The sequence below is a fragment of the Mus caroli genome, unplaced genomic scaffold (genome assembly GCF_978045245.1).
Source record: "Mus caroli unplaced genomic scaffold, Mus_caroli_1 scaffold_12, whole genome shotgun sequence".
Taxonomy (NCBI): domain Eukaryota; kingdom Metazoa; phylum Chordata; class Mammalia; order Rodentia; family Muridae; genus Mus; species Mus caroli.
Genome location: NW_028227267.1, coordinates 53,630,675 through 53,642,801, shown reverse-complemented (window position 1 = coordinate 53,642,801; position 12,127 = coordinate 53,630,675). Strand labels below are relative to the sequence as shown.

Sequence of the window (12,127 nt, the reverse complement as noted above, 5' to 3'; positions counted from 1 at the left end):
GCGCGCCCCCGGCCCCCGCCGCCGCCGCCGCCCAGAGCCGGAGCCGGCGCGGGGGGCGGGTGCGGGGCGCGCGTGCACGTGTGCGTGTGCCTGCCGGGCTGCTGCGCGGCGGGCTGCGAGTGCCTGTGAGACGCCTCTCCGGGCCGTCCTGCCGTCCTCCCCCCGTCCCTCTGCCCCAGCCCGGCCTCGGCCATGCCTCGCCGGTACCCCCGAGGGCGCTCACCAGTGTCCCCAACATCGCGTCGCCGTGATGCTTTCCAGACTTGTTAGGAGGGGGGCTGAAGGCTCTTCTGCGAAGTAAATAAAGGCGCCGCACACGCGGGGCGTGTGGCCTGCGGGCTGGGTGTCGCCCCTACAGAAGTGGACTGGCGGTCCGCCTGGCTGGAGGAGGAGGAGGAGGAGGTGGTGACTGGCCTCGACGCCTCGGCACGGACCAGTGGGGCCTCGGGGATGCAGTCGGGAGGCCGACTTTGGCTCAGAGAAAACGGATTTCTCTAGACATTGAAGCGGTCCAGGAGCTGGACAGGCCACTTGGAAATGAATGAACTCCAACCTAGAAGGACTCTCCTTCTTGCGACCACTTCCTCTTCTGGGATTTCATAGTTCGAAGAATTATACAAGAGATTAAAAAACAGTTATGTTCTGTTAGGCGAGAGGAGGCCGTTTTCCCTTAAATACTCATAAAATGACTCCATGCCTCTTATTCAGCTAAGGGCCGAGTAATAAATACCCTCCCCCACCTGACACATGCTGTAAATGGGCATCTCTTGGTCTAGTTTTACAGTGTTGGAGAACTCAATCACGGTAATGAATTGTGTGAGCAGACATGTAAAATGAGCCTAAAGTTCTGTGAATAAATTAAGGGGAAATCAGCTCAAATGAAAGACTCTTGAAGCTGAAGAGAGCTTGCTCACTTACTTGTTCACTATTTAAATGTCTCGCTTGCCAGGCATCCAGCTAGTGCGTATGATTACTTTTGAGCATTTACGCTTTGAGAATAAAGAGAAATGGCTGAGACTAGCTGAACGCTTTTTGAAAGTGTGCAAAATATTTTTTGACTCCCTAAAACGGCTTGCAGCTTTGGGTTTTAACCAAGTTGTAAACCAGTTGTTAAACTGCATTTCAGTTTTGCTATGCAGAAAAACACTTGCCTTCAATGTTTTAAAACTGAAATACTTTGTAGCGGCTCTACAGTTAAAAGTCCCTTCAACCCTTACAGCTTAAAACATTGTACAATTCCTAGTAAACACATTTGGCTTTATGAAACACTGACTCGCACATAAACATTGTTAACATTGTCTCCTTTCTAGTAAAACGGGAATAAAGACATCGGCACTCAAGTACTACTTATTTTCCATTTGAAAGGTACAGTGTAGGAGTATTTTAGAGGCGAGCATGTCATTATCAGAGTTCCAGGGAACTACTCACTGTGCCAGTCAACAAAGTACCTTCCAGTGTCTGACCAGTTTGTGGAAGCCTCCAGTTACTGAAAACTTAAATTAAACTGAGTAGAGCATAAGATTCATTTGTGATTACACAGGGGAGCAAAGGCTATAAATAGGTGCAGATTTAAAAAAAGTTCCCAGATCTGAGCATTTTATGAAGATACAAACATGTTAATAATTATTCCAGACTTGAGGCTGGGGAGATGTCTCGGTGGGTAAATGGGTTGTTGTGTACTAGGGGTGGGCCAGGTTCTATCCCTGGGTCCCAAATAAAGGTGGGAGGAGAGAACCCACTCCACAAAGTGTCCTCTGACCTGCACATCCATCCATCTTGACCTGCATGTGCATTGTAGTGTGTGTGCCATCACATATGTGACTTTTTACACAATTCTAAAGATATTTTAAAGATTAATCCAGTTACGAGCACTGGCTGTTTTGCAGAGGACCTGTGTTTGGATGATAGTACCAAAATGGTGGCTCACAGCCATCCGACACTGTAGTTTCAGGTGGCTTCACTCTGCTGTTCCAAGTCTAGCAAAGCTGCAAAAGCAATCTTTCAGGTGCCCATGAGGCTAGAAGAGAGCATCATGTCTCGTGGAATTGGTATCACAGGTGGGTTGTAAGTGGCCTATTAGAGTGCTGGGAATTGAACCCTGGTCCTCAGTGAGAATGATGGTCAGTGTTAACCGCTGGGCATCTCCAAGGCTTCCAAAGCCAGCGTGGGATTGGCTCGTTCCATCCTGGCCTTGGATTTCTGCATAAGGTGCATGTGCAGACATTTTCTCTCCTCAGAGGCTCCTCACATAGCAATCCGCACAGCTGCCATGCACCAAGCTCCTCCCATTCATGGAGATTTTTAGCACTTGGTGGAAGACCCACAACGTGAGGACTCCCCCACGTTCTGACTCAGGAGAGGCGACACCCCAAATCACACAAGAAACGGTCTTGCTGCAACTGCAAGAGGATTTTTATTCAAGAGCTCTCTCGGGTCCACGGTCATACACCACGCAGGGGTAGAGGACCGTGGCGCCCCGAGTAGCTGAGTAAGGGGGTATTTAAAAGGAAGAAACCACAACTCAAGGAGGTGGGGAGGGTGTTGTTGGAAAATACCAAAAATACCAGTTAAGAGTCACAAGGAAGTGTAAAGTCACAAATGTCACAAGGAATACTTGGTAATTGTGAGGGTTATTTCTCAAGACAGTTTCTAAGAGCCCCTAACGATAGCACATTTGCATTGCAGGTTCCAGCAATGGTCAGGGTGGGTCAGGGTCACTTTCTTTGAATGAACAATCTTTGAACCCAGGAAGCGGGTGGGTGGAGGAAGGAATGTCGCTATCTGTTTTATGACCAGCACCTGGAGCACTAAGCCACAAAGACCACACTTCCAAGCCTGGGCCTAAAAGCCTCGAATTTTGTTTTTACTTTGCTATACTTCTTCATTGGACCTTTTATTGTGTTTTGCTTCTTTTTTTTTTTTTTTTCGAGACTGGGTTTGGGTTCTGCTTCTTAATCCTGCACCATCAACCCGTACACAATAACACTCTGGTTCTGAGTGCCCACTTGCAGTTTCATCCCCCACCAACCCCAGTCTGATCTTTGACATTAAATTGTGTGGCCCTATCCAAGGTCTCCTCATCAGAAACAGCTGACGGCATCCTTGGATCTGATTCCAGCACTCACCTATGTGCTGTCCTGCACCTCTATCTTCAGATCATGCCGTTTTCCACCCACATCGCACCTTTCCGTCCTCGTATCTTCTCGAGTCCAGTTTCATTGCTCATCTTTATTAACATATTCTTACAGTCCTTTGGTGCTCCATTATTCTGCAGTACTTGTCTGCACTAAGCTCTTTTTTTTTTTTTTTTAAATCACACATGGTTTGGGGAGATGGCTCAGCCACTCAAGTGCTTACTATACAAACGTGAGGACCAGAGTTCAGTCTCCCAGAATCAATGCAAAAAAGCTGGGACTAGCATCTGGCTCAGATTAGCAATTTCTTTTTTCTGGTTTGGAGAAATGTCCTCCAAGGTCTATGTATACAAGGTAGTCCCTGGGGCTCAGTTCTTGAAGGGGTAAACCCTGAGATGAATGGAGCTGCTCCACCATGATGTATTTCCAGTACTGTCATAGTGTTCTATATTCATATATCTGTCATAGTATTCTAGGTTCCTATGTTCTGTCATAGTGTTCTGTGTTCTGTCAGAGTGTTCTATAGTCATATATCTGTCATAGTATTCTAGGTTCCTATGTTCTGTCATAGTGTTCTGTGTTCTGTCAGAGTGTTCTATATTCATATATCTGTCATAGTATTCTAGGTTCCTATGTTCTGTCATAGTGTTCTGTCAGAGTGTTCTATATTCATATGTCCGTCATAGTGTTCTGTGTTCACATGTTCTGTCATAGTGTTCTATATTCATATGTCTGTCATAGTGTTCTAGGTTCCTATTTTCTGCCTTAGTGCTCTATGCTCACATGTTCTGTCATAGTGTTCTATGTTCATTTGTTCTGCCATAGTGTTCTGTGTTCACATGTTCTGTCATAGAGTTCTAGGTTCATATGTTCTGTCATAGTGTTCTGTGTTCATTTGTTCTGCCATAGTGTTCTGTTATGTTCTGTCATAGTGTTCTATGTTCATATGTCTGTCATATGAGGTTCAGACATTCTGTCATAGTGTTCTGTGTTCATACATTCTGTCATAGTGTTCTGTGTTCATATATTCTGTCATAGTGTTCTATTGCTGTGAAGAGATCCAATGACCACAGCATTTAATTGGGGCCAGTTTACCGTTCAGAAGTTTAGTCCATTATCATCATGGCAGTTGGCATGGTGGCACACAGGCAGACATGGTGCTGGAGAAGGAGCTGGGAGTTCTACATCCTGAACCACAGAAAAACAGAAAGGGAAAGACTCTGGGCTTGGAATGGGCTTTTTGAAACCTCAAAGCCCACCCCCAGTGACACACTTCCTCCAGCAAAGACAGACCTCCTAATCCTTTCAAACAATGCCATTCTCTGGTGATTCAAATGTATGAGCCTATGGGACCATTCCCATTCACACCACAACAAGTACCAGCACAGGCTCAAAGCAATAGGACTGTTTTAGGGTTTTACTGTTGTGAACAGACACCATGACCAAGGTAACTCGTATAAGGACATTTAAGTGGGGCTGGTTCAGAAGTTCAGTCCATTATCGAGACGGGAGCATGGCAGCATCCAGGCTGGCATGGTGCAGGCAGAGCTGAGAGTTCTACATCTTCATCTGAAGGCTGCTAGTGGAAGACTGACTTCCAGGCAGCTAGGATGAGGGCCTTAAAGTCTACATCTACAGCGACACAGGGCCATACCTTCTAATAGTGCCACTCCCTGGGCTGAGCATATACAAACCATAACAAGGACCAAGTAACCAGAGACTAAAGCCAGAGAAGCTCTAAGCTGAGATAAACTTCCCCCACTCTAGATTGGTTAGCTCAGGCATTCTGTCACAGTAGTGAAAAGCTAATTATATTAGTTGTTTTTCTCATCACTGACCAAATACCTGAAAACAGCAGCTTTAGGGGAGACATTTATTTTGGCTCAGATTGAGAGAATACAGTCAATGGCAGGAAAGGCATGGTGGCAGGAAGCACTGGAATGCAAGAGTGTAGAGGCAGAAGAAGCTCATTCACAGCTCAGTAGACCAGGAGATAGAGCCACCCCAAACATCACCAGCTGGGGACTGGACATTCAAATACGGGCCCGTGGGGACATGCCATATTCAGACGATAATAGAGTTTGATACAAATATCCTTTTACATTTTCCACTTTTTCCCCCTTCTCCAAGGTCACTTAGATCTGTTCTCATCAAATCTCTCCTTTTCTTCCAGAGACATAGGCGAGCCATCACCACCTCCACCACCACATGAACACTGGCCCACTTGCACTCAAGCTTGTACACCCTCAGCCTTCCATGAAACATCTTAGGAACCTTATGACCCCAGGGGCTAACGCTCTGGGCGTGTCCCTTCTCTGCTCTGCTGACAGCAAAGTGTGGCTTCTCTTTGTTCTCTGGTTGTAAAAGTCTTAACTTCTGTTGCTCAGTGTATTCCAGCCTGGGACCTTCCCCCAATAGCTCATTGAAATGACTTTGATAAGGTCAAAGATGATAATAATACTAATACATGATATATAATTATTTGACAAGATGACATAATACACAGTATCTAACTATTGGCAAAGTTAAAATCTTTATGAGATTTTCTTTGTAAAGGTTGACTGCTCCTTTATACCTTTGGTCGGGTTGAGCTTTCCCTGCCCTTTCCTGTTTCAATGGATCTACATTGTGTGTGTGCGTGCGTGTGTACGCACGTGTGTGTGTGTGTGTGTGTGTATGTATTTTAAAATCTTTTGAGAACTTTATATATCACCTCCCCCCTTCCCCTGCAACTCATGTCTACCTCTCAAATTCATGACCTTTTTATTATTGTGTATATATACTTACACACACACACACACGCATATATATATAAGCTATTTTTATGAGTATGTCCAGCCAGGGCTGACAGTTGAGCTTGGACACTTATTCAGGAGTTCATCCCTGGAGGAGACTATTCTCTGACAGGTGCTGACCACCTATAGCTTGTCTAGAGGTGGGATCCTGTGGAATTGTTCCTGTTCACACTGGCATGTCAACTAGTGATATGGTTATGCTGATCTTTTTCAGGCGGCCATATTGTTGAGAGCTCATGTGTGCAGCTTCTTCTTCATATATAGAAGACATTGTCTCACGCAGATGTCCTATCTGGCTCTCACAATTTTCTTCCTCATCTTCCATGATTTTTCCTGAATGTTAGGTTGTATTGGGAATATATTAGTTGGGGTTGGATACCCCACAATACCCTCATATTTTAAAATATTTTTGGGTAAGGTGGCATTTGCTTACAGGCTTAGCTACTCAAGGGGCTGAGTGAGGCAAGAGGATCCTTTGAGCCCACAATTTCAAGACCAACTATCCTTGAGAAGAATTGGTCTCAAGACAGGTATGATGGAGCAGCCAATCCTTTGGACTATCTAGAGCCTCTCAGACATATCTAAAGACACACCAGCCATCCTGCCTCAGCCTCATACCCAAAGCAAGGGATGGGACAGCCCATGCACTTACTAGTGGGAACCATGAAAAAGGGCAAGGTTACAGGTTTGTGTTTGCTCTACTTGTTTTCTTGCACTGCCTTCAAAATAGAACCAACCATCTTTATAATGAGACAAAATCCCAAAGACTCCAAAGACAACCTTCTAAACTCTAGGCAGTATTGCTTGACTAAAGATCATATTTATCTTAATAATTTCTAAGCCGTGAAATATAGTAAGCTCACTACTGTAAGCCTTATTGGCTTGTTGTGGGCCAATAAGGAAGTCATTAGCCTCAGGTAGTAGCTTCATAGTTTTTATTCCGTTTTAAAAAATGACAGCACAAATCCATCCTCAGAGAACAAAATACACTTATTTAAAGTTTCAACGGTGTACAAAATTAAAGTTTGGACATTTGATCCAGGTTTAACATGAACATTACCTTATAAGGCAATTTCTTTTCTTTGGTAAACGACTTATTTGGCTAGAGAGAGCACAATTGGAAAAGTGCTTGCCTTGCAAGCTGGAGGACCTGAGTTCAAGCCCTAGAGTCCATTTAAAGGAAGCTGCATGTGGTGCTTATAAATCTCCGCAGCCAGGGAGCAGAGACAAGCAGACCCGTGGGGGCAGCCAGCCAGTCTTGCCTAGATGGCAAGTTCCAGGCCAGAGGAGCCCTGCCACAAATGTAAAAAGGTGATGGATGGTGCCTGAGGAACATCTGAGGCTGTTTTCTGGCCTATACACACACACACACACACACACAGCATATTAGAGTTTATATTATTCTGGGAGCAAGTCATCTCCTAACTCTTCATCAGCAAAATCATCCTCGTCAATTCTTTTCTTGGCTGCAGTTTTTGGTCTTTCTATCTGAGGGCCCAGTGGATCCACGTAGGAGGCATCTAGGTTTCAAAAGAGATCACACTGTTAGAGCAGCAGAGACAACAAGCAGCTTGAGAGTAATCTAGACAGTGCAAACCCAATGACTCAGAGTGAACAGAAATGCTCTTCCAAGGCTGTGACTTCAGTCTGCACATGTCACATTCTCAGCAATTCCCCGGGACACACTTGCCACCTCCCGGTCGGTCTTCCTTAGACCAGCTGTGCTGGAGGAGTTGTTGGGAGCTAGGGGGTTCAGCACTTGCCTATTTCTTTGTTACCGCTACTTTCATAAGGTTCATCTGTCCCAGGCAAAGCTCTGAGCTTGGCACTCAGTCGTTCACTCTTACTACTGGCACTATTGTTCTGGCCACTGTCTGAAAACAAAAATAAAAATGCATTTGTTTAACATGCCAAGGAATCACAACACCACATTTCTTACATATGCACTCTTATTTTTTTTCTTGTGACAGTGATTCTTAAAGACATTTTTAAAGATTTATTTAATTTATGCATATGAATGTTTTGCTGCATAAAACTTTTGTATGTATGTGCACTGTATGAATGTCTGATGTCTGTGAAGGTCAGTAGAAAGCATCCGCTCCCCTGGAACTAGAGTTATAGAGGGTGGGGAACCACCACATGGTGCTGGGAATTGAACTTGGGTCTTCTACAAAAGCAACAAGTGTTTTTCACCCCTGAACCATCTCTCCAGCCTCCATTGACAGAGTGATCTTTTCGATATTAGGTCTATTCACTAAACTAAATAAGGCTAAGGCTTACCTATATACATACACTTCCACCATATGCTTTCTTTAAATAAAAATTCCCGAGAGAAGCTGACAAAGAGTATGCTTCCTGAAGAGGCAGGTGAGCACAGGGAATAACTTGGGCTGTGCACACATCCATCTCTCAGCACTGCACCTACAACCTGACAGCAACCTGGGGCCTTGGCCTGCATAGAGCTGTGAATACACCTGCTTTAAACAAGAATGGTAAGTTACTCTCCTGAGCAACCTGTGATAGTCCTTGGTAGAAGTAGTAGTACTGAACAGATCCTAGAATACCATATGGGAACTATAGGCAGTGGGCCAATCCACCTTAGACTGATTTTGGGTACATGTACAATATGTATGTCCTCAAAGTGAACTTTTAAAGATCCCCTTTGCCTGTGTGTAAGTGGAGCATACATATGATTAAAATCAGGTGCATTATGGAAAGGGACATGCACTGTAAGCAAGGGCCCTGTAACTGAAACCTGCCAGGCAAGAAAGAGAACCACCTAAACTATCCACACTAACCAAGCTCCCCCTTCGGTTGAACTCCAAGATAGGAAGCCCTAAAAGAGAAGCTGGAGCCCTGAGAACCCTCAGCTGGGTGGCCTGCTGTTTGTCTGACAGTGCTTAGCTCGGTTGTTCTACTTATTTGCTTGATAAAGGTTCTTGGCTACTCTGCAATCTACATGGGCTTTTATTTTATTCTCAAGAGGCCAAGAACCTGGAAACACTTAGCCTAGACCCTGACCACTGGTAACTATCAGTGTTAAGAATGAGGGTTATTTACAGTGGTTGATAAACTCGAGGCAGAAAAAAAAAACTGTAAAGAGAACATAGAAAATAATGTAATTCATTTTTGTTAATTTTCTAGATAGTTAGAAGAGTGAGGTTTTAAAATCAGACCCAAAAGCAAGGATCTGAACAGACTGAGTGTGTGTCACATGTGCATAAGGAATGACAGTGAGAACCCCACATGCATGGGCTCCTTGCCTTGCACTGTGCTGCTTGCAGTGTTGTGAGTGCTGCACCCCAATGCGCTCTGCACAAGAGGAAAGGACACAACACCTGACAGCCCGAGGGCGGCTTTTATCTTAAATATTTCCATGAAGTCACATTCATAAACATTTTAAACATCCAATAACATTCTTTGCATTTTTCTCATTTTATGGATCTCTGAACACTTCCTAGTTTACATTATGCCTGCACTCTGGCAGCACCTCTGTAAATTGTTATGTTAGAGTGTCCAAATCTTAGGGATCCCAAAGGCAAAATTCTCCATAACAAGATAGCCAGAAAGCCTGGTAGAAGATCCTGTCCTGGGCAGGGAGCAGGGGCCTGCAGTGATTACTCTGCCATAGGGGACTCAATATGCTAAATGCGTGTGTAAATCTTTGTTTGAATCTGGATTGTCCCCCAACCCTGTGTCGTGTGTGTGTGTGTGTGTGCATGCTCACTTGTGCATACTTCATCAACCTTGGACCTTACTTTTTAGAAACAAAGTCTTTTATTGGCCTGGCAGTCACTGATTAAAATAGGCTGTCTTACTGGCAAAGCTGCAGGGACCCTTCTGTGTCTGTCTCCCAGCACTGAGATCATAAAGCAGGTACTACTATACACACCTCTTTATGTGGGTTCTGGGGATCAAACCTGGGTCCTTTTGTGTTTGTATGGTAGGTAATCTACAGATTGAGCTAGTATCTGTCTAGCCCTGATTATCTTTTTAAAAATAACTTCTATTAAGGACATCGACATTTGATTTTATTATTTTATGTGTATAGATGTTTTGCCTGCATGTATATCTGTTTGCCACCTGCATGAGAGACCAGAAGAGAGAATTGGATCTCCTGGAACTGGAGTTACAAATGGTTATGTACTGCCATGTCAGTGCTAGGAACTGAATCTAGATCCTCTGCAAGAGCAGCCAGTGCTCTTTCTTTTTTTTTTTTTTTTTTTTAATTTTTTTTTTTTTAAAGATTTATTTATTATATGTAAGTACACTGTAGCTGTCTTCAGACACTCCAGAAGAGGGCGCCAGATCTCGTTACGGATGGTTATGAGCCACCATGTGGTTGCTGGGATTTGAACTCTGGACCTTCGGAAGAGCAGTCGGGTGCTCTTACCCACTGAGCCATCTCACCAGCCCCAGCCAGTGCTCTTAATTGCCGAGGCCTCTCTCTGGCCCCAAGACCTCAGACAGTTTAAAGGTCTTGGTGAACATCATCAGGCACTCTCAGCAGGGTGGGAGGCACTGAGTTTATAGAGACTCCCCATCCTGAGGGCACAGTTGGGGTGTGTGTGTGTGTGCCTATAATCCCAGCACTGATGAGGCGGAGGCTGGAGGGCTGCTGAAAACCTGACCCTCGTTTGGGCTATGAAGCAAGTTCCAGGATAGGCAGAGCATATACACAGGGAGATCCCATTTCAAGAAAACAAGCAAAACCAAACCCACTCAAATTCAGAAACAAAACAAAACTCTTGACGGTCTTGCTGCAGCTTGCCACTCTTGGGATATTTTTCTAAGGCAATGCTAATTTTATAAGTTCGCTGGCCTGTCTTTTGTGTCTAGCGAGCCTGCACATTTTACTTCCATGTACATAAGGACAGTGTGTATCTTCTCTCCCTGTGGTTGCTGCTACTGACTGGACTGACATGGCTCTCATTAGGGATACACTGGCCCTTCTAAGTTATCAGGGACCAGGTGGACAGCTGATACCCACGGATTCTTCAACCTTGGCTTTCTCTTAAGCCAAGACACCCTTCAATGTCAGGTATCAGCTTCTTATTTTTGAAAAAACGAACTTCCTAAAACAAAGCTTTTCTAAGAAAATAAAAGTGCCCATTCTTCACAATATGTCATGAATATAGTGGCTATAATGCTTTCACATTTGTTCTTCAAGGATTCCCTTTTGTAAGCTATAACTCTGATTTCCTAATTTGGTAGACATTTAAAAAGTTATTTTTGGCCTTTCTTCCATCCCCAGATGATACTGATATAAAACTAAATGAGAAGATACAGTGTTGGAATGTGGGGAAGGGTCTGCATCTGGAATACCAATGCAAACAGGAATACCACTTACACAGACACTTGCTCCTCACCCTCACCCCTTCCCTGTTGCACAGTCGGCTGACCTGAGGAGACTTGGAGGAGACTTTGGGAAAGCTGACCCTGGCAGCGGCGGCAGTCACTTGCAGCCCTCACAAGGGCGAGGGTGTCTATGTGGGGACTCAGTGAAGAGGTGAGCAGAAGGAACACAGGGTGAGTAGAGTTTTCAATGCCTGACAGAAATCAGATCTGGAGGGGAGGCAGAAGGGCAGTGGCATTGTACTGAGCACCTGCTGTGCTTAGGGACTTGACACTTATTTGTTAGTAGAGAGGTTCACTGGAGCATGGGGGTACACATCTGAAACCCCAGCCCTTTGGAGGCTGAGGCAGGAGGAATGAGAGCTGAAGGCTAGCCTGGATTGCAGAGCAAGAATCCACCTCCCCCCCCCACACACACACCGTCACTCTTTAATTTTTTTTCCCCTGAGATTGAGTTTCTCTGTGTAGCTCTGACTTTAGTTCAAGCTAACCTTGAACTTCCTATGTACACCAGAGTGGCCTCCAACTCAAGATCAAGATATCTGCCTGCCTCTGCCCTGCCTCTGGGACTAAAGGCATCTGCTACCACACCTGGCTCAGCAAGACCTATTTCAAAACAAAAGGAAAAACAAAGGAAGGAAAAACAAGGGAATAACTAATAAAAATAAGTTTGTGTGTTTCGTAGCAATGGTTGCACAGCCTTTAATCCTAGCATATAGGAGGCAGAGGCAGGTGGATTTCTGTGAGTTCAAGGCCAGCCTGGTCTATGTAAGCTCACTTCTTCCTCTTGGCAACCCCATGAAGGTGGACCCTATTTTCAGTCTCATGTTACTGACAGGGAAC

At 44.8% G+C, this 12,127-nt stretch overlaps 1 protein-coding gene across 3 annotated transcripts in view; it reads right to left on the bottom strand.

Moving 5' to 3' along the window:
• Positions 1–6,849: 6,849 nt before the first annotated feature.
• The window catches only part of Ift88 (intraflagellar transport 88), a 90,843-nt gene continuing 85,565 nt past the window's right edge, over positions 6,850–12,127 (bottom strand). For all 3 annotated transcript variants that reach the window (XM_021181484.3, XM_085828684.1, XM_029469188.2), the window contains 2 exons: positions 7,693–7,803; positions 6,850–7,449 (listed from right to left, as the gene is read on the bottom strand). In XM_021181484.3, coding sequence (XP_021037143.1) covers positions 7,328–7,449; positions 7,693–7,803 — 233 coding nt within the window. In that variant the 3' untranslated portion in view covers positions 6,850–7,327. The remainder of the gene's footprint in view (positions 7,450–7,692; positions 7,804–12,127) is intronic.